This window comes from Zonotrichia albicollis, chromosome 8, assembly GCF_047830755.1.
Source record: "Zonotrichia albicollis isolate bZonAlb1 chromosome 8, bZonAlb1.hap1, whole genome shotgun sequence".
Lineage (NCBI taxonomy): Eukaryota > Metazoa > Chordata > Aves > Passeriformes > Passerellidae > Zonotrichia > Zonotrichia albicollis.
Genome location: NC_133826.1, coordinates 29317502 through 29340273, shown reverse-complemented (window position 1 = coordinate 29340273; position 22772 = coordinate 29317502). Strand labels below are relative to the sequence as shown.

Below are 22772 nucleotides of genomic sequence, written 5' to 3'. Positions count from 1 at the left end.
GTGACTGTCCAAATATGGAGCCCCAGTGAAAGACTGCTGAACCAACTGGTTTGATGCCCAATTCCACAGGTCTCAGCATTTTTGTCACCTCCAGCAAGTCTGGCTGGCTCCCTGCCCGGGCCTCCTATGTGGGGCTGGGAGATGACTTTCTGCCAACTTTTAAAGACTCCTTCTGCTTAGCAAGGAGGCTGTCTCAGCACCCCCACCTCCTGTGACCAAATCCTTGTCCCCCAACAATGGCACAGGGTGTCACAACAGCCTCCAAACACACCAGTTACCAGCCTGGCTGGTCTGACAGAGCAGCCTCAATGCCTTTTCAGACCTCTGAGCTCTTAAGAGCTTTGTCAGGGCCTCCTTACAATATGCACTGAAGGTCTCACCACACACCAGAGGATCCAGCCTGGTGAGGACATCCCCAGGGTCACAGCCAGGCATCCCTGGCCATCAGAACACACCAAGGCATCCTTTATGGATGGAGCCTGTGCACTGAAACCCTGACACACCAACTTCCATACCCCAGCTGGTGGTGAGGACCTAGAACCAAAACTTGACCATGATGGTGAACTGCAGCGGGCTGAGGAACAGAGCAACAACTTTTTTTCCAAGGCTCAGCTTTTTAGAGCAGAAGATTTCAGGCCAAATAAGGAGCTCTCAGCTTCTTCCTGTACCAATCCTTGCTGACAAGAGTGGATCCAAAACTCCCTGTCACACCCTGCCATGGTCATCACCATCCAGGTCACAGACACGCTGCACAGCAGCAGTTTTAAATCAAAACCTTCACTCTCTGATGAAGTTTAAAAACAGCTCATCTACATGTTTAAATCATCTAGAAATTAAATTAAGTGCAAAACCAAATTTCTGAAAGGCTTTAAGATGACTGCAGTTCACTCATTCAGTAGCATATGGAGGAAGTAGAACCCTTGGTGGATTTACAGCCATAGGGCAGTGGCAGCAAAGGTGATGTTTTGGGGTAGGACACTCCAGAGGACTGTGGCAATAAACATCCAACTTCTACTGGAATCCAACAGAACCTGAGCTTTCGTAAGTGCTTTGAAATCCCCGCTCTTGGGGGACTTCCTGGATACACATGTGGACCCCCATGAACAACCACTGTCCAGACAGTCCAGACATTTAACAACTCTCACCTCACGGTGCAAAACCCTCAAAACAGCCTCAAAGTTTGCCAAAAGGGGTGGCTCACACCCCAAACCTCCCAAAAGGAATTAACATTTAACAAATCTCACCTCATGGTGCAAGACCCTACAGCCTCAGAGTTTGCCAAAAGGGGTGGCTTGTTGCTATTAGGACACGAAAGAACACAAGCTCACACCGCTGTTCTCAAGGTGAAGAAAAAAGGGAAGATTAATTTCTGACTCCAATATTTATAGTTTTCCAAAAACGACAGAGGATTGGAGGGTGACAGTGCCACCTGTCCAATGATATTGCTCAAACCAAAAGTCCATCAACGTTCTCCTCCTCCATAAAGGAATGCAAAACAATGAGTTATTTACAGAAGGTGTGTGAGAAAGTTTACTACAAGAATGTCAGCATCAGAAGGTTTAGAAAACCTTAAAAAATCAGGGTGACAGTGGGTCACACCCCAAACCTCCCAAAAGGAGGGGAGCTCCCTGCTTCTTCTGAGTGTGACCCAGGCTGGGTATCCACAGCACAGCTCCTCCACTGTCAGAGTGTCCCCATCCCTTGCTGGGAGCAGTGCTGTCCCCACCTGTGCAGGAGAGGGCTCAGCTCTCCCTCTGCCTCAGCCGTGGGTCACAGCGCTGGTGATGGCTGGGACATTGCCCATTATCCTGCTAACGATGCAGAACCAGCTCCAGCCCTTCCCGCTCTCGGAGCAGCCTGTCAGCCACAGCAGCACAGCCTCCCAGGGAGCTGGGCTGTGGGTAGATCCCTCTCCTCAGCTGTCACGACTTACACGCGTTTAAAAATTCATCCTCCATCAAGGAAGGCAAAAACCCCGAGCGTTGTTGTCTCTCCTGCCAAGGTTTCCAGCAGTGGAGCTGGGCAACCTGCCGCTGACTGCCCGGTGCTGACGGGCTCCAGGGATGGCTTAACTCAGCCCGGTGCAGACATCACTGTGACAGGGCTCCTGACTGGGTTTCGGCTCATCTCCTCCCGGCAGCTCACGGGGACGCGTTGGTGATGTGGGGACGGCAGCTTTGTGTGTCACAGCCCTGCTCCGTGCTCCTCCTCGCCATGGAAGGGTTCAGGGAAAGGCAGGGAAGCCCTCCCTGCCTGCTGGACACGGTCACCCTGCCCACATTGAGGAGTTCCCCAGCACCAGAGCTTCCAAAAGGGCAGCCACACTTCAGGGTGCACAAACTGGGACCTCAATGGGTGGGAAGACATGAAGTGACATCCCTGGCTGGGATACAGGGCAAACAAACAGGCAATCCAGAAGGTGCTTCCTAAACTGTCTGCTCAGCTCTGGACTCCCTGCCTCATTCCCCATGCCTACCACAGCTTTGTGGGGAACTGAGGAGGAGTCACCCACACCGTGCAGTCCCTTTGCCAACCTGCCCCTCTCTTGACATCATCCAGAATGGGTCAGTTTGGGCTCCTGCCCTCTCTGAGAACCAGCCTGAGAAGACATGGGATGCCAAACACGCCAGGTCACCATTTGGGATGCAGAGATCCCCTGCCACTCTCAGTTCACCAGTCCTCATTGCTACTCATGGGAACATTGGTTCTCCCACAGAGAACCACAGCCAGAAACACCAGCCCAGCTCTCCCTGTCCTATTCAGCTTTTGAGTTTTTGCTTTCTCTTCCTTCTCCTCTCCCCAGTCACCCCCTCCCTGCCTCACAATCCCCAGCAGCAACTCTCCCCCCCAAATTTTGGCTTAACCCAGCCCACTGTTATTTTCCAAGCCAACTGCAACTATAATCAGCTCAGCCTCTTTCCTTGGGGGTATTTTAATTTATACAAAAGTATCATCTCTTATCATGATCAGCCCGCGATTCATTTACTCTCCAAGTATTAAAAAGCCAGAAAGGGAATAAATTCAGCACACGGAGAAATTAATGCGGAACGATAGGCTCTTTCATGTGGCATTTCCAAGTGCCGTTTTTGCAAGGGGCTTATGTAATGAGACATAATTATCTGCACATGTTCAATTACATTACTTCACAAATCCTCCCTGCCTCTGCCTCCTGACGTCAAGCCGCCCACTAAGCCCTGGTGACTGCAGAGAGGGGAGCAGAGCCCCCCGTCCCAGGGCACCCCTCTCTGCATGCTGGTGGTGGCCGTCCTGCAAGATGGTCACAACGCCAGGTGACAAATGGCCCAGTGGACTGGAGAGTGATGGGACTGGCTGGCGATGGCACCGTGCTGGGGTCACCACCATCCCACCCAGAGGATCAGCACCTCTCTGACCAGTTCAAGGCTATCTCCACCATAGGTGTCCCCATCCTCCTCTGTGCCACCCCGGACACCGCTGCCACCACCCACTCAGCGCTCACAGCCTCCTTTTCCAGGCTGCCCTCCTCTCCCAGCTTGCTGTCACTGCTGCTGAGAGGGTGGACGATTGATCTGAGAAATGAAGTTGGATTGCTGTCCCGAATCTACACTGGGTTCTCCTTGTGTGTGTCTGATCGATTTCCCCCTGTGCGACACAGCTTGTCGCTACGAATTTTCATGCTAGTCAGAACCCGCCAGCGCACCCAAGAACAAGGAGAAGATGCTCCAGAGCCCGCCCTCCCCCTCGCATCCTCCCCCAGCCCGCTTGGGCGAGGTTTCCTTGGGTTGAGGCTGGTTGGCTTTGTGGGCTTTTTTCCTTTTCCATTCGCAACCGCCATCGCCGCCGCACTTCGGACCCCGGCCGGGGATGGGTTATTTTTAACCAAGCAGGGCGGCGCCACCAGCATGGAGCCACCTCGTTTGCGGTGACATTGCCCACCATGGCCACGGGAGGTGTCACCTGTTTAGCGGCTCCGTGCGTGGCCGCAGGTGGCGGGGGGACGATGATGGGCTGTGACAGTGCGAGACGCCAGCTGCCTGCGCGCTGCCTGCCCCGGCACCGCCACTTTTTTTGTGGGCGAAGCTGCGCCGCTGGCGTGACCGATACTGAAGCAATAAACTAGGTGACCGTAAAAGCAAAGACAAGTCCTACTAAGTGGCATTCCGAGCCCTATGGCTTTGAAATAATTGGCAGTGAGAGAACAAAAATGATAGAAAAAAATAAAAAACAACCCAAAAGACCAGAACCCGAGCCTGTTTTTTTTCCTTACACTGATGCCCTGCGGACTATACATCTGACTTGCCGCGAGTCCGTCACTGTATCCTCCTGTCTGGCTGATAACATGGCGAAGGGTATCCACCTAAACAGACCAACAACAACAAAAACACAAATTAGAGGGAACGAAAGGTTAGTGGCCAAAGCTGCTTCCGTTCATCTTTGGCAAGATAAAAGCAAACAAATACGAATAACAATGATCGTGGTCACCATCGTAATAAAAATAAAGGTGTGCGTTCGAAGAGGGATCAAAGAGAGCCGCAGCTGGTCTTGTGGAGAGAAATGAGCCAGAGGACCTCTCCTGCCTCCCTCACCATCCCCTGCCCGCCCCAGCAGCCCTGTCACACTCTCCTTGGTCCCATGTCCTTTGACAGAAAGAGTGGGGAGGGAGAACAGCATGACAAGCGCGGGGTGGCATCTCCTGGAGCACATTGTTGCAGCCATCTCCAGCATCGTGCTCAAGAAGCCACATTCCTACCCCTACCCCCTTCCACCCCTGACCCCAAGCACTGCTCACAGTGAAGTGCAGAAGCAGCAGAAGGAGATCTTTGGAGCTGGCTGAGCGCCTCCATGGTGGAGGGCCCAGAAAGGAAATATACCTACCATGGCAAAGGCACCAGCAGCTCTCCTCTGGGTGCCCCATTCCTCTCCCTCACACCCCAGCCCAGCCCCAGCGGTGGCACACGTGGTGAGCACATCTCACTGCCCATGATGATGTGTGCTCCTCATCCAGCCCCAGGGGGAGCAGCCTCCGCTTTAGAGAGTTCTCCTTTCCCAATGCAGAAGTGTCAGAGTGGCTGTCGTCTCTCAGCACAGAGCAGAGCCTTAGATGCCAGAGAGGGGACTCGTGGCATATCTGGACATTGGATGGGAGGTGGGAGATCTGAGTGAGATCCTGGCTATTTTAAATTATTTCTTTTGGCCCCAAGCATGGGTTGATGTTTCAGCATTGCTGCTCAAAGCTCCCTTGCTCTCTCCTCCTGGTATATACAGGGGTGGTGTGAGTGCCTATGCTTTGGGGAGGTGGGGAGATGGTCAAGGGTAGCTTTTAATTATAAAAAAATAAATTAAAAAATTATCTACATATTTGAACATTTATTGCCTTTCAGCAGACACCTAGTTTGGCATCAAAGGAGTAAGTGGAAGTCTTGGAAAACGAGACACCAGTCCAAACATCTGGCCCATTCCCTTGGAAGAATAAAGCAAGCAGAACCTGAACCTGAGCTGCTTTTGTTTGACTTTGTGCCTGTTCTTCTACACCTTCTCTCTTCCTAGTACGACTATCAAGCCAGAGCCAAATGCATTCACAAAGTGTGGGCAAGTCTCCTCAAGACCATGGTTGTTGGTTTGGTTGGGTGTTTGGTTTTGGTTTCTTTTGGATTGTTTTTTGGTTTGGTTTTTTCTCTTTTTTTGGTGGTTGTTCCTGTTGCCTTTTTTTTTTTTTTTTTGGTTGGTTGGTTGGTTTTTTGGTTTGGTTTGTCTTTTTTTTTTTTAAAGTGTTGGTTGGTTGATTTGTGCTGTTAGAGATTTGCTCTTTTCAGGTGGGAGGGAGAAGTGCCAATACAATCAAAGGCTCCTCCAACACTAATGCATTCACTGGCAGTACATCGGATGGGTCCCTACCTGTGACTGCACGTTGGCTCCAACCTGGGCCCCTTGGTAAGAATCCCCATTGAGAGACTGCACGCTCATGAACAAATCTCCAGAGTTTGACATGTTAAAAGAACTGGAAGAACCTGGAAAGGAAAGAGTGAGGCACCTGAATCACAGAAAGGAAAAAGATCCACCCCATGACTCTCAGCCAAGAGGAAGGAACAACATGCAAAGCAACCACAAAAACAAAAACACACAGTCAGGTTAGTAGTATGAAGAACAGAGCAAGCAAAAAAAAAAAAAAAAGGATGCACTCGTGAGGTTATTCAAAGCCACATGTTGTTACAGCTCAATGCCAAGAACATTCTTCAACAGCTCCTCAGCTGGAGGAAGGATTCTTCATGCTTTTGACTGAGACAAACAAAATACAGCCTGGAGGACTTGGACAGCACCAGAATCCTTCAGACAGCTCTGAAGGACCCCAGTTGTTGGAGGTGTCCACCCAGCAGACTGTACTAGAGACCAGAATTACCCAAAAAAGCCCTGCTATTGAGAGCAGAAGCCTTTGCAGCAGGTGAACCAAGCCCATGCTGAGAAGCTCAGACAGGGTGGGTAATTCCAGCCTGAACTGCTCCCTGCAGAGTGACACATCCAGAGCCCATCCAGCCCCATGGCTGGAGCTTTGGCTGAGCCACGTGGGGCTCTTGAGGGAGTGCTGCATGGGGCTTGGCTTCAGGACATCAGGAACCCATCACTGGTGGGAACTGTTGAGCACCAGGAGAAAAGGCTCACAAAAATGCGAAGGCACCTGGGTTAAACTCCCAGTGCCCATCACGCTGGCAAAAGTCGTTCATTGTGAGAGAACACAAGGGTGTCCAGCCCTCCTGGGCCAGCTGTCCCAGAAGAACAAGCTCTGGAAGCAAATTCCCCACTGCATGCACCAGTCGTCGGTGTTACGCTAAAAAATTGTAACATTGAAGACAACTGGGTGGGATCAGGAGAAAAAAAAAATCATAAATGAAAAGAAAAAATAAATCACGCCTTTGCAGAAATAAAAGTTTTGTGCCTCCAGCTTCGAGAGATATCTGAGCACCTTTTCAACCACTCAACAGAAGAAACAAACCCATTGTGTAACTGTAAGGCAGGGAAGGCAGCAAGGGGGTTAAAAATAAATAAAAAGGTTTTATGGGATTATTTCAGAATTTATCGTGCAGATCAGCGCGTTAAGTGTGAGACAGCTCAACGTGCAAGGTTTAGTTATACATGACGTTAGCCTTGGAAAGGAGAGACTTCAGGGGCCCAGGTCAGCTATGCTTTCAGCTCCAGTCCCAAATGTACTCTCATCATCTACACTGCCATTTCCAGCTTGGAACACTGGCAACCACAGTCCTGGTGGAACTGCCCAACTATGGCTCATGTGTATGCTCTGAGAAATGCCTGGCAATCCCCCTCCCTTTGCTGGACAGGGAGGAAACAGGGACAGACCCCAGGTGCACCCTGGAGGTGGACCAGGAAGGCTCCTCTGAAGGAAACCACCTCTGACAGAGGTCAAGGAGCAGGTGGGAGGTCTATGCTGGAGACTTTATATTCACTACATTCTCTGCTGCTCTCTTAGTGACCAGCTCTTTTGTCAGTTCTCAGAATCCAAGGAAAGCAGAAACATCACTGCTAAATACAACACTCAAGACAGTCAAGAGAAAGACTCATCTCGAGCACAGTGAGTCTTGGATCAGGACCCTCCCACTGGTGCTCTGTGAAGCCAGGAATAGCCCATTGTCTGTGCTCACTGTCAACCTGCCCAACCTGCTCCTGTTCCAGGGAGCGATCCCACAGCGCTGCGTAAAATAACCGGGACTAGTCAGGAGGCAGCTGCAACCATCACCTCCTCTGCTCAGCTGGCAAAGGGCTCCTGTCACTTCCCAACCTCTCAGGTTACTTGCCACTTTGAAGGCAAAAAACCTAGAGAAATGAGCTGGCAGACTGGGGCTGGCCCCCCCTGACAGTGCTCAACTCTAAGCGTGAAGATGGGCATGTTTCACACACACAAAGATGCTTCAGACCCCGTTTCCTGCTGCTCAGAACCAAAAGACTCTGCAGCTACCCCTCACAAGAGGCAGAGAATATTTCCCTCCTCTTTTGAGGTGAGCAGAAATCTTTGAGATCACACAAATAATCAGTGGCAGAGCTGGAGAGAGGACTCTGGAATCCCTAAGCACCTGACATGGCACTGCTATCACTCTGCCCCCAGCTGAGCAACATTTCATCCCACCTTCCCCTACACCAAAAGAAAATTACAACAACAATAACAAATAAAAATGCCATAAACTTAACTGATATTTTATTGAAACTTAACAAACCTGGCCATAAAATTGAGACTGGGAGGGAGGAAATAAAAATAAACAAACAGCCACAAACTCTAGTTCTGAAGAGCGACGGTGTCTTGGAAATCATGAGGAGCGCTGGAAATGTCACTTACAAGATATACACTGCTATTGGCAAGGGGTGTTTTTACAATATATGTGCATATCTAAACAGTAAATATGTCTTGCTGCTGATGTGGATGCAGAGATAAATATGCGCATAGCAATGGCCCCCGTGTATGGATGCATTTGGATCAGAGCTGTAATTGCAGAGCCCTCTGCACTGCCACTGCTGCTTCAGCACTCGCTGTCTCTGCACTCACCACGCCCAAAATCACAGCAGCCCCAAGCCTGAGACACAGCTAAGAGGGGCTGATGCACCCAGCTGGGAGAGGGGGCAGCAGGGTGAAGAGCCCTGAAAGTTTAATCTCAGATATCGTCCACAGAGATAAGATCCAGGAATCTCGCTCATGGTCCTGGACACAATTGTCCCAACCTTTCTCAGACAGGTATTTCACACCCAACATGTGCAGGTTTGCTTCTTGCTGCCAGGACCTACAGTCAAGTCCTTCCACTAGAGGAGGCCCCACTGTAAATCTAACCTGTCCCTCTAAAGGCTCCTTTCCTGAATGCACCACAGGCTTTTTGGGTGGTTGTAATTTGGTCTGGGGATCCTCAGGAATTGAGAAGTTGTAAATAAGAGAAGCTCATCTTTGAGCTTCTCAATCCCAATTTTCCATTGCTCTTCACGTTTTTTGAAAATGTGAGTCCAGGAGAAAAGCACTCTGATCTTGGCGTGGAAGTCCCTGGAATTATTGTGGGTAGATAAAAAAACCTATCAGAAAACCCACGGCTGCAGCAGGGTGCAGAGTGTTTTATCTTAAGCACCCAGACATCTTTTTAAAGCTAAGATTTATCCCCACTATTCCTTGGTGCTGAGTTTCTATAAGGACCAGCTTTAGAAAGAGTGCTGGAAATGTCTGAGCAAACTCTGGCAGTCAAATCTTGCCCTGCATGAACACCTACATCAAAACAATGCCTGCTAAGAGATTTCTTCCACCCCTAACACCTCTGATGAGCAAAGCCCACCTCAATTTTGCTTCCATTTCAAAAGTCTTCACAAACTTGACCATTGGTATCTTTTGAACCACTTTTTCAGCTCTTCAGAGGGCTTCTCTGATGTCTTCTGTGTTCTGACAGTCTCAACTTCCACCTCCAACTTTTCAGGACCTCTAGTAAGTACTTTTCTCTAAAGTATCTGACAATTTGAATGGCACCACAAATAAACAAAGAGGGTAATGGTGTTCACTGGAGCTGAAATCAATCCATCCTCATCTGCTGCCTCATTCCACCTAGCACCAACAAGAGAGATCCAGCTGAACCTCTTGAGGTGACTCTGGTCATGTCCACAAGATTTCTAGTTGAAGCCAACAGCAATAACATACATACATGCATAGAGAGCACAGGATTTATGCCTCCTGTGACTTTTTGTGGTGTCTCTACTGTGGCCAAAAACGAGGGAAAATGTAGTGATAGACTGTGTAGCTCCTTAGCTGGACAAAGCCACAGTGCAGGTCCAAAATCCAGGGATTATCAAGCAGGATATTTGTTCTTTTTCACTTGCCAAACACTGAGGACAGTGAAGGCATGACCAGAACAGAGTCCTCTCCAGTGGTGTGTTCTAGACACAAATGGAAGAAGGCAGAGAAGACTCCTGTGCCTGATGAAGTACATTTCCAGGCAGCAGCTTCACAAGAAGATTTTTACAAAAAAAAGAATGAGCAGGTAAAAAAAAAAAACATCTCAGGACAATTCTGACTGCCCTGCATTCAAGATTTCACTGGATGCCATCACCTGTGCGTGGCCCTTGAGGAATCCAGCTGGCAGAAGGCTCTGCCCACATAAAACAGCTTTCATTTGCCATGTGGTTTCTGTGCTGAGATTGTCCAGGAAATCAAAGTGAGGATGGGGAGTTGTTAGCCCAAATGAGCCAGACTTCTCAGCTTATGTGAACATCTGGCTGATAAAGCCCAGCCGTGCGATTGCGGATGAAAAGGTGTTTGACATTCAGGCCTGGGTGACTGAGGATGGGGGACCCTGCTCTCAACCTGCCAGATGGCCAGACAGATGCAATCCTTGCCCTTGTCAATGTGTGGCCAATCTCTTTGACTGACTGTAGCCATTCACTGATCTCCAGTAACATGGGCATCAATGAGAGAGCAGATGGGCCTGCGTGGCCACAGCAGAAATGAATTTAGCTCCTGTCCCAGGTCCCACTGCATCCAGTTTCACCTCCTCTTCCAACATCACAGCCCTCCAGGGACTGCACTGCTGGTCATTTCGTTCTCATGACCTGTCCTCTGCTTACTTTCTTTCCACATGATCTACAGTGTATTTGAACCAGGAAGTTCTACAAATTCCCAGGAAGTCCTACCATTGTTCAGGCTACTTCCCCACCAAAATCTCAGCCAATGATGTGGGAACATAAAGCAGTCCATGGTGTAAAAGGAGAGGCATTGGCCATCTTAGTTTTTCACCTCTTTCTTCATCAGCTTCCATGATCCTCCTTGGAGAATCCAGCACATCTGATGGCTCATGATCCTGGACACAACTGTCCCAATCTTTCTCAGGTATTTCAGACCCAACACGTGCAGGTTTGCTTCTTGCTGCTAGGACCTACAGGACAACTTGAAGCAGGGGAGATCACACGATGTCCTCAGGACACGTCTTTGTCCCAAAATGTGACCATGCAGGGATGCCTGGCTGAGCTGTAACTCAGAGCTGTAACTCACAGCTGAACTGTGTGGTTCAGCTGGGTGGATCTCAACTGTCAGGAGATAAAAATCCCACACAATTCCAGCTGTCTTCTAACGAGAGGACCTGCAAGGACACCCAAACCCACCGCCTCTGCAAGCTGACCCAGAGCACCTGGGGCCTCCCCACTGCTGCAGCATTACAGGCAGGGAGTGGGACCTGGGCCAGGTGAGGAACACTTCATCTGTGAGCACAAGAAGGATCTCTGTGGCCTGCAAGCTCCACTTTACTGCTTTAGCACCGCTGACACTTCAGGCACGCGAAAAGAGGTCAATGACTCCAGACTGCAGACAAGTGAGCCACAAAGAGGACCCAGGAGCTCAAGTTTTCCCTGTTAATAACAGGACTGTTTGTCCTTTCTTGAAAGAGCAGTGTTATCCAGGGATTATCTCAGCTGTTTACTGCAGGGCACTGGCCAATTTATCTCTGAAACAACCGTGTTACTGCCTGTGGGGAAGGCGAGGAAACAGCCATGCTCTGGAGCACTATTTAACCAGTCAGGCACTGAGGAAATGCTTTTTCTCCTATGTGCAGCCCAGATCCAGACCCACTCAGGCAATCTGAAGCTGTTCCCTTGCTATTCCAGGCCTTTGGATCTGACTCCAGCTGAAGAAAGAGGAAAAGAAGGAAAGCTGCATTTCTTTGGTCCAGACTGATGTGGGCTGCAGGACAGCATCACAGGCAGCAGGCCTCTCCCTCCACACACACAGTTCTGCCCTCTCCAGCAGAATTCCCTCCAGCATTTTCTACAGGAGGCGTTAACACCAGGAAAGCCTACCTGACCAGGTATTTTGTGTGAGCTCTTTGGAAAGAATGACATTTTTGAAAATCGGTTGAGAGACTGGGAGGGTAACAAAAATCCCCAAACCAAACAGAATCAAACAAAACTCCAGCAAACCGTCTCTGCAGAGCTCTGCTGCATCCACCTAAGCCCTCAGAGCATGTGAGGCAGAGCAGAGAGCCCTGGGTGAGGAAGAGGTGGGAGAGATTGTCCTGGCCAGAGACCAATGTCCCTTTGTTGGACTCCTGGCTGCCAAATCCTCCAGAACCAGGGGTGTTTCTGGAGAGTGATTCCTCTGATACCTGCAGAAGCAGGTTATGCTCACTACAGAAGCATGGCCTGATGGCAGCCAGCACCTGCATGGCCTGTGTGACATCCTGCTCCTCACCACCCTCTTAGCTCCCTTCCTGCCTCTCTGATAACACCAAGCATCACATCCCCATAGAAGGGCACCGTGAGCAAACACTCAGCTCAAAGGCTCAAGAGTGGCACATTCCCACTTTCTCTCCCACCCCTAAAAAGAAAACAGGCACACAGATATTTGCATGGATTACAAAGTGTATGGCACCCATGAAGTTTTTTTTTTTTTCCCTCTCCTTGCAAACAAATCCCTATTTTCCATCGCTCTTGGATCATTTTTGGGTTGGCCAACCTTGCAGCAGGCACCAGGCATGAACTGAGCATCATTCTCTAGCAGAGGAGTTGAAATCTGGGCAAAGTGCTCTGTGCCTTTGACTCTCAAAACAAACAAATGGAAACCACAGCAAATGGGAAGGAAGAGGGGAAAGGGAAGGGAATGACCCATGAATTTCTCTGGATTGCACTGACACAAAGGGAAAATAAAATTCACACAGAGCACACTCTTGCAGGTGATCCAGACACTGTCATGTGAGCAATCAAAAGAGATAACCACAACAGAAAGAAAATCAAAGGATAAAAATTTACCCAAAACAACCCCCAAAATGGTATGAGCTAGGACATCTCAGAAATGCTGTGGTCTGTCCATTAGGATCACTCATGCTTTCAGCCCCAGTGAAATAAAATCATTACACAGTAACTTCTCTATTACTCTTTTTCTCTCCCCAAAGTGCAAGCAATCCCAGCCATGGTTTGTGGACCACTTTTCTGGTTTTGTGTTTACCATCCATGCATATAACCCCCACCACAGCACCACCAGTCACAAGGTATAATCACATCCTTTTTTCCAACATAATACAGAACACGGAAGGGGAAGAGTGAAAAAAAGGAGAAGATAGGGAGAAGAAAGCAAAGAAAATAAAGTATCCCCCCCAAAAATCCACCAAACTAAACCCATTTCCCTTTTTTGTTTTTTTTTTTTTTTAAGACCACAAAAGTGAGCAAACCAGACCCAGAGAATAAAAGCTGAAACAACCAAAAGGAGAAAACAAGAGAGAGAATGAGGGAGAGGGAGAACAAACAAAAACCCAAACACTGGCAACCCAAAATACAAGAAAAATCAAAACTAACCAGCTGAATTGGGAGTTGAGGGTGAGTTAGCCTGGCTTCCATGGGCTGACACGTTGGTAGCCGTGACAGCTGTTTTGGCAGCATAAATATTGGCTTCCTCTTGAAATTTACCTATGTTCTTCTTGTACCGGATTCTCTTATTTCCAAACCAGTTTGATACCTAGAGCGAGTTCAAGAGAAGACAAGGACAAGTTAAGGTTTCAGCTCTGCCAAGTGCACACCTGGGTGAGGAAGGTGGATTAGTTCAGGTTAAGCAGTGCAGATTCTTTCCCCCCTCAGTTTTCCCAGCACCTTCCACTTGTGTGTGCCACACAAATCCCAGGAAACGTGATGGGAGCCCCTTGGGAGCACTGGGTTTGTGTGGGTGTAGCTGCTTCTGCTATAGATGGGATGATCCACAGGAACCACCAGACTCACCCACAAAAATCTTAAGATGGATTCAAAAAAACACAACAAAGTCAAATGACCCCAAAGTTGCACAATTTGAGAACAGGTGTGTGTAATTTTTATTTGCCTCCTCCTCAGTTATCCCTTTGATGGGATAGATGCCCTGATTGATCAGAGAATTGGCTGGGGACTGGGTGACACAGAGAATTGCCTCAGCATCAGCAAAGCTCTCTTTTGATCCATCTGAGGGGAATCAGGGCACAAAGCCAGAAGTGGATGCTCTTCATCCAGCTGAGCTTGGCTTTGCAAGGTTTAGCATGAGCCAGGAACTTCAGGGGAAGGAGGCAGAAGGAGCACAGGACTTGTCCTAAAACCTAACTTTGGTCCCAGGAAAGAAGTGTGTGCTTTGGGAAGGGCTGGAAGACATTTCCACTGTGTTTGCCCAGAGACATGCTGATGATATTCCTGTTCATTTCTGGGCACTATCTCACACTGAATATTTCAGACATGGGAAAGATTCAACCCTACAGCTTGAGAAGCATCTCTCAGTTTCTCCTTCAACAGCACTGAACACAGAGAATCAGGGTAATGCCTTCCTATGTGCAGGTCTCTAAGCAGAAGGCAACTTCCAGCCGCTACTGACTTTCTTTCAGAGAGCTCATCAGGATAAAGGGAATGGGCAAATGAGCAGGATGCTGCAGCTCTCCTGAAAGGTTCCAACACTCCTAGGATTGCTTGGAGCTGCAATCTTGAGCTAGCAAGACCAACCCCTTCAGTGAGATTCCAAGGGCATTCTCCCTTTGCTTGCTGTGAGCAAGTACATCAGTGCTTCCAAATAAACTGAGCAAGAGCCAAAGACACAGAACACAATAATGGATGTTCATCCTTTGAAGCCCATGGTTTCTTCCTTATCTTAGGGAAAGCTTGGGTTTGGTGCTGATAACTGACCATAAGCTTTTATTCCTATGCTGCTTTCTATCTGCAGTGCTTATCAGAGTATCCAGCAGCTTCCACACAGAAGTGGCTTCATCCACCAATTTAATGGCTACTGAGCTACAGGTGTCCAACCCTGCAGAGCAGGAAAGAGAAAATATACCCTGCAGATACTCAGATCAGCACCCAGCCCAGATCTGGGAGCCAACATTTGGATGGCACCACCAGGAGCTGGTGCTGTTGGCAAGGAGCTCCATTCCACTTCTTGGTCCAGCTTTGTCACTAGTGACAATGTGCTCCATCATGATCTTCCCACACGGTGACTGCTCTTCCCATCCTGGGTGAACTCTGAGCACCACAGGGCAGGAGGTTGGAATATCCATCCACCACAACCTATCTGCATTTTAAAATCTGTGAAGCACCTGCCTAATCTGCTCAGACTCCGAGTTCAGATCAACCCTGCTCAGGACTTGCACACATTCATTCATGGGACCTGCGTTCCCACTTAGTCTCAGCAGAACCAGACCTGGATCTGTGCTTGTTTCTGCCTTACTTGGAGACCTGTGTTCCCACTTAGTCTCAGCAAGACCTGGATGTGTGTTTGTTTCTGCCTTATTTGGATGAAGAAGGGAGGCAGATCCTGGAGACAGGCACAAAGCAGCCTTGATACAGCAGGCTCAAAAACCCCTCCTAAGTGCAGCACTTCTCCTGGGCATTTTGTCTTTGCAAAGGAGAAGTTGTAAGTGTGAACAGATAAATTAGAAGTGAGAGGGGAAGCACTGGGACAGCTGGAGCTTTCCTTAAGCCAATATGTGCTGTCTCCTGTAGGTAACTCTGGGAAGAAGCAACGTTTGGGTCTTGCAGCCCAGGGGAGGCAACTGGAGTCACTCAGCAGGCACTCAGCACGGTGATGACACCTTCCCCTGGATGCTGCTGCTCCTGCTGAAGGCATACACGCTCCCACAAGGACACCAGATGCTGCTGCTGCTGTCTGCAGCTTACTCAAGTGACGAGCAGGCACGTGCCTGGGGCTGGGAAGCAGCCCAAGGCAGGGAATGCCACGGGAGCCCAGAGGGGCTGCTAAGCTCATGTGAGGACAAGCCTACCACAGGCCACAGAGACTGGCTCTCAATCACACAGCCTGCTCCAAAAAGGAGAGGAAATAAAGAAGGGCAATGTATGGCTGAATGTTTCAAGGGCTGGCTGTGCTCCTCACAAATCACAGCAGCTCCCAGGTCAAAGCTACAGACTCCAGGAACTACGTGGCTTCCTTGAACATATGGAAATAATTCATTTTGTTGTTCTGAGGGATGTGCAAGTCAGGGAGATGTCACGATCTGCAGCACAAGGGTAATGACTGAGAGAAATGACCCTGAGAAATCCCACCCTCCCTGAGCACAAACTGTACCTGCTGCACCCAGATCCTTCCCACCTGGACTTGTCCAGTCTATCTCATCAGGCAAAACCTGCACAACTCTTCCTGATGCTTTTAATCCCTTAAAGAAAGGACTTTCAGATCAAACAAGCTCTTCTTGCAGGCCAGGTCAGCACTAATTCCTTGAGGAGACTTTGCCCTCTGGGTGCTGCCACATCATTTCTGGGTTGTCACACCTTGGCTGCACACACAGCCCCATGGAGCCTTCATACCTCCTAAATCCACCCTCAGACTTTCCTTTTCCATCCATGGCTTCAATCTGCAAGTGCCATCTGCACTCCCACCCACTCTCACTAACCTGCACTAAATTGATTTAATGATTAAATGCTCAACACTGGACATGGCTGACTGGTCTGAGGTCTCGAATTCCCTTGCCCATGCTGAGGTTTCCCACTGGTGCAGGCTTTGAGCTCTCTCACCTGTGAGACTGTGATGCCACATTTCTTGGCTAGCTCTTCTTTGGCTTCCTCACTGGGATAAGGGTTGCTGAGATGGGAATAGAAATACTCATTCAGGATTTCCGTGGCTTGCTTGTTGAAGTTTCGTCTCTTCCGCCTTCATGTGAAGAAAGAGTGGGAAACAGAAGGAAAAGGAAAGAGAATGAGCGCCAGGGATGCAAAAATAGAATGCAATTTTAGATCCTCTTGAGTTTCCCACTTTCCTCCCTCCCCTCTGTGCTTCCATGGAGGGCAAGAACCGTGGCCAGAAGGCTCTGATTTGCTCCTTGCTGGCACAGCTCTTTCAGCACCTCTCAAAGCAAGCAAGTCTCCATCTCAAATTCCTCACTGTGTCCTCCAGCTCACAGCAGAGTCTGAAAACTGGCATGCAGTTCCTCCACCTGGGAAGGTGACTCCTGACACCTGGCTGTCGTGACCACAGACAGTGCTACTCTGCAAAGCTCTGTGCTGAGGAAGCAGAGCTGGATATATCCTTGGGGAAGTTATTCCATTCACACCTAGGCATTATTACCTGTCTGCCATCTCTTGTACCCCTGGTGTGGCTGCCTCTCCTCCCCATAGCAAGCTACAGCCCAAGCTGCAGTCTGCACCTAACCAGCTTGGGAAATGAAATAATTTTACAGCAAATTGAAAATCTGGGACAATAAAAACAGTGGGAAAAAAAATGGGAATCTAGGGGGGATGGGATGGCCTGGAGGATAAACTTTCATCCCTAACTGAAGTGCGTGTTTTCACCACAGAGGCTTGTTGCAACGTGCCACAGGATTTCCCTCTGCCACAGCAAAACCAGGATGTGCAATTCTCAGGGTTCAGCTAAGAGCCTCACCCATGGGTGTTTTGAATTGCAGTCCCCTCCCCTGCTGAGCCACAGACCACTAAGGGATAAAGAATTCCCAGAATTCCCAGAATGACGGGTTGGAAGAGACCTTCAAGATCATCGAGTCCAACCCATGCCCTGACACCTCAACCAAACCATGGCAAAAAAAAAGGCAAAAACCCCTCTGGCTCAATGTCCCAGACTGCAAGGCAAGATGTATTCTGCTACCATCTGTATGGCAGCTGTCTTCTATTAAGTGGTAAGTTTTCCTTATCTCTTCCACACACTCTGGGGGTGGGAAACATCTGCTGATAACCGTTATTGAATGTCACTGCATGGCTGACAAGAACTATAATATCCCATTGGGAGATGCTCCACCCAGAGGGAGGAGCCAAGCATTCCTACCCAGATATAATCTGGAGATTCTGGAACACCAGCACAGCTTCTCCACTGGATTCCCCAGAGGAACAGCAGCTGCCTCTTCTTCCACTGGATCTTCAGAGGAAAACTGCACCTTTCTACAGGATGCCTGCTCCAGCAGAACCACCCCTGACACTGCAGGAGGGCTGAGCCACAATTCCAATGGGACTGCCCCCAACACCCTGACCCACAGGGTGTCAGGCTGGGTTCTGACTCTGTCAGTATTGTTCTAGTGTTTCATTGTTTATTTTATCCTTTTATTTTATTCCCTAGTGAAGAACTGTTATTTCCGGCTCCCATATTTTTGCCTGAGAGCCCCTTAATTTAAAATTTATAGCAATTTGGAGGGAGAGGGGTTTTACATTCTCCATTTCAGGGGAGGCTTCTGCCTTCTTTAGCAGACTCCTGTCTTTCCAAACTAAGACACTCAAGACACAGCCCTTCAGCTGGGCCTTCATTTTACTCCACAACCAAACCTGGGCAACAAACCTCCCAGCTGGAGATCTGTGTACAAATCACGAATGGGATGGGGCTGCTGTGTAATGTGCCTTGAGCTCTTTGATTTTCCAGCATCAGTCTCATTCCGTGGTTATGACAATGGGAAGATGCCAGAAGCTCACATCTCAGGCAGCAGACCAAGAATTTAATGTTACAACTTCCTTTGAAAGTTTTTTGACCAATCACACAAAGCAAAAGCACATTGACAGTAGTTCCATCCAACCACTATAATTAGCACAGATACCTTTGGTTAAACAATGTTTGCTTATTTTGAATACAACACCTGCTTGTAAGCCTTAAAACACAAGGCACAGAGCTCTATTGTTAAGCTTCAAACTTCCTAATATCTCTCTAGATAAACTTCTCTGTGTAGCTTAGGGAGTTATTCTAGACAAGTGTTAATACACAGACCATTGTTCTATTTGTCCTTGCTTTTCTACTTTTTAAATAATTTTCCTGCTGACCAATCTCATGGCTACTGCTTAGCTCCAATCCCAGCCCTGCTGTCTCTGAGGCCAGCTTTCCCAAACCCCTCTGATTTTATGGATTCCCACCCCGAAGGTCACTGCAGGAAGGTCTGGTGGGGTTGTGGGCTCACCGTGCGTCCAGGAACCGCGAGCGCAGGATCATGACGGCCTCGCACGTGCTCTGCTTCAGCTGCATCTGGATGGAGCTGAACTTGCGGTGGATGATGCTCACCATGCGCTCGATCTCCTTGGGCGAGATGGGCCGGGTCCGGCTCTGCTCGCGCAGCAGGTTCATCACGTGCGTGGTGAACTCGTTGCACGCCTGGCACGGCAGGAAAAGCAAAAGAAACCCCAGGATGGGAAGGTCATTCGGTGGTGTTGAGCACAGGGCAGAGGCAGCGTGGCTATGGGAGGAGATGGGAGTGCAGGCTGCTGTGGAAATTTAGGGCACTGGGAATATTTCTCTGTCTGCTCTGGGGTGTCTTGACCCCCAGGGGAGTGTCACAGACATCTTCTATGAAAAATCCTTTCCTTAGGATTTTTCCTCCTGAGAAGCTGAGAGGCCTCAGGAACAAAATGTAAACATAGATTATCTGCTGTGGAATGCAACAGGTGCATCTGTGATTGGCCCATATTAAATGTTTGTAATTAATGGCCAATCACAGTCAGCTGGCTCAGACAGAGAGTCTGAACCACAAACCTTTGTTATCATTCTTTCTTTTTCTATTCTTAGCTAGCCTTCTGACGAAATCCTTTCTTCTATTCTTTTAGTATAGTTTTAATATAATATATATCATAAAAAATTAAATCAAGCTTTCTGAAACATGGAGTCAGATCCTCGTCTCTTCCTTCATCCTAGGACCCCTGTGAACACTGTCACAGGGGAGCAGTGACTTTGACCCTCATTCATGGAGAAAGTTTCCCAGACTTCAAGATAGACTGGAATCTACAAAAGTGTGAAATAGATTATAGAGAGCAGTGCAGGTGTATCACTGGGTGAGAAATTGAGGGTTTGGGATTTTTAGTGTGCTGTGGATGGAAGCAAGATGGAGGGCACAGGGTGTCATCCTGGGCTTCTTCTTCATGCTTCTTCCTTCTTCATGGGTTTTAGTGGCATTTTGTAATTGGGCAGAAAAGTCCCCATTGTGGGCTCTGTGGGATCACTTGTTGGGTTAAAAGTGAAAATAATCTAAGTGTGAGTTCTTAATTGGATAATAGTTTAGTCTTAGGAGACCTTGTAACAAGAGATTGTTGGCCATTTTGTGCCTTCTAATGAAAAGCTGCCCAACTCACAATAATGAGACTGTTTTACTGATAAGAAATAATAAACACAAATTACTATCTCAAAAGTAGCTTCAATCCAAACCCAGAAAAACCAACAACTGATAGCCCCACACAGGCCTTGCTGGCTGGGGCTTTCCAGAGCAGGCTTAGAGCAAGAACGTGCTGAGCTCAGGGGATGATGCCTTAGGATTTTAGCTTTTGTATTTTTCAGATCCTGTACTGCATCCGTGTATAACTCTGAACTCCATACAGAGTGTTAGTTAACTCTCTTCACATTTTGGTCAGACAAAACAATTCCTGAGGCCTGAAACTCAAGGACACCTCACTGCCTCAGGCCCCAGAAAGTATAAACAAAAGTGAATTGGGAGGATAGCAAACTGTGGGCATCTGACTTCATCACCTGAAGCTGTAATTGGAGAAGTAACCCCTGATATGCAAACAGACTAAATTTTTATGTGTCTGAAAAACTCATTACATGGTTCAATTTGGGTGTAAGCCCCTTGGGGAGGCTCTGTACCTGAAGGCCCTCCATTAAATATATCACTCTTATCCTTTTAACTTCATCTGCCCTCTGTTTCTAGCTAAGCCTGAAATAGGCATCAGGGAGAGAGAAATCTCTCTGGTCTGCCCAGCACAGGGGGTGAGAGACTCTCAACAAACATGCTGGGAAAGACAGAAACTGATTTCTTTGCTCCCAGGGGGATCATGCATGGAGCTGGGGCAGATGAAGCCCTAGGATTCATAAACAGCATGAAGAAGTGCCAGCCACTGTTTTCCTGGTGGAGCTATACATTTACCTGAGGAGGACCATGCACCTTTCACCCACTGTCCCTCCTCCTACAGCCCCACCATGTGTCCTGCAGAGCCCCTTATGCTTCTCAGCAGCAGCTCCCAGAGAGACACAGCCCTGCTCCGTGCTCTTGGCACATCATCAGGCAAGGAGTAAATAAGGATAATAATTAAAGCCTGAGAGAGGCAGGAGCCCTGACAAACAAGGGCAAGCAGGTAACAATCCCAATTATTCTGCTGCTGGCACAGCACTGTCTGGCTGCTCCTGCTGTCCCCACGCTGTGCCGTGAGGACAGGGCACAGAGAGGAGCCAGGGGACAAGGAGGGGGGATTTTGAGGATTTTGAGATCAAGGCCACTTCAATTCCCTCTCCCTCATCCCCATGAGCACCCCAGTGGCATGATGGGATCCTCTGATTCCCAGCACCAAGCCCCAAAAACCAGTGGACAGTGATGGCTGGAGAAGCCTTTGGGGCTCCTGGGATGTGGGTGGCTGCTCTGGGGACAGTATCTGCATCTCCCACACCATGATGGGGAAAAAGGGGCTGGCAGGGGCAAGAAACACTGGATTTGTGGACTGGTGACATGGCCTTGACCTGCTATGTCTTACCCCACCCTTCCAAGGTGAATTCCCACCATGGCTCAGACCCAACAAGGAGACACCCCCAAGGCCAGCTCCAGCTGCTGACTCCCATCTCTCAGGATGAGTGCTGGCTATCAGAGCTCTCAGACACCCCAGCAATTCCAGATCATCTCCTCTTGCCATGAAATAAAGAGCATTAAGGGCAAAATCACCACTGATTGCTGTACTGACCAGCAGCAGCCAGGGGCTGAGCTCCCAACAGCTGGATTGGAGAGAGTGGGAAGGAGGTGGAAAAACCTGAGCCGTGGTGGTGCAGGAATGTGGGAGATGGTACCAGAGATGGTGGATCAGCAGAACCACTCAGTGGCAAAACCAAACTCCTTCAGTGGGTTGTGAGAAGGAAAGATGTGGCCCATCCCACCCTCTGGGCCTGGCTAAAGGCTTCTCTCTCCTGCACCCAAAGAGGTGATGCCTTCTTGCTCACATCCATAAACCATAACCCTGGGGTAGAAACCACAAGGGCAAGGTGCACAGTGGCCAAGAGAGGTCTGCAAAACATCTGGAAGCGCTTGAAAGGAACTGGTTTTGAGCACTGACCTGCAAAGCTCTTCATGGAATTGTCAGTGTTACCAATAGCTGTGCCCATAATCTAAGCAGTTTTTCTTTTTTAACAGTAATTTACTAGAAGAAAAAATACTTTTTTCCCCTGGAAAGAGAGCTTTTCAAGGAGAAAATATATTCAAGGAAGATTCTGATTCAAGTCTTGCTTGGACAGTTGTCATCATTGAGGCCAGCATATCAGAGAGGCCTTTTCCTTCAGAGGGCCAATTCTGGGTAAGATATCAGGGGAGGAGTGAAAAGTGAAAATCCAAGGGGCAACCCAAACTGTGGCCACAGCTCTCTTCACAGAGAGCAGCAGGCACAACTTCTCAGTGATTTTTCCTGGGAAAGGCAGTGAGATCCTCAGAGAAGAAAAAACAATTCTCATCTCTATTCACTGCTCCTGTTTGGCACACGTGGAATGTGTTAAGGAGATTATTTACCCGAAGTGATTTATTCATTGGACACCGGTGAAGGTTCTGATTCCTTGGCCAACTGGGTCAAAGCTGTGTCCTGGCTGTCTCAGACAGTCACAGGTTTTTCTTTAGTATCTCTTTAGAGATACTATACTATACTAGAGATACTATACTACTCTTTAGTATAGTATCTCTTTAGGATGTAATTTAGTATAGTATTAGTGTAATATAGTATAGATTAATAAAACAATTGTTCAGCCTTCTGAATCAAGGAGTCAGAACACATTATTCCCTACATTGGGGTCACCCTAGATCAACATCCATCCCAGAATAAAACCCCAACCCTGCCAACCCTACAGAAACCATGTTCTCACTCCAACACCCAGAGCTTCCTAAAAA

The 22772-nt window shown here is 48.6% G+C and overlaps 1 protein-coding gene across 2 annotated transcripts in view; it reads right to left on the bottom strand.

Annotated features, from left to right (window-relative positions):
• PBX1 (PBX homeobox 1) overlaps positions 1-22772 on the bottom strand; it is a 131858-nt gene that overhangs the window by 7204 nt on the left and 101882 nt on the right. The window contains exons 4-8 of one of the 2 annotated variants that reach the window (XM_074546425.1): positions 18834-19024; positions 16462-16597; positions 13288-13447; positions 5875-5987; positions 4247-4336 (exon numbers count right to left, since the gene is read on the bottom strand). In XM_074546425.1, the coding sequence (XP_074402526.1) occupies positions 4247-4336; positions 5875-5987; positions 13288-13447; positions 16462-16597; positions 18834-19024 (690 nt within the window). The remainder of the gene's footprint in view (positions 1-4246; positions 4337-5874; positions 5988-13287; positions 13448-16461; positions 16598-18833; positions 19025-22772) is intronic. The other variant, XM_074546426.1, reaches the window with a different exon arrangement.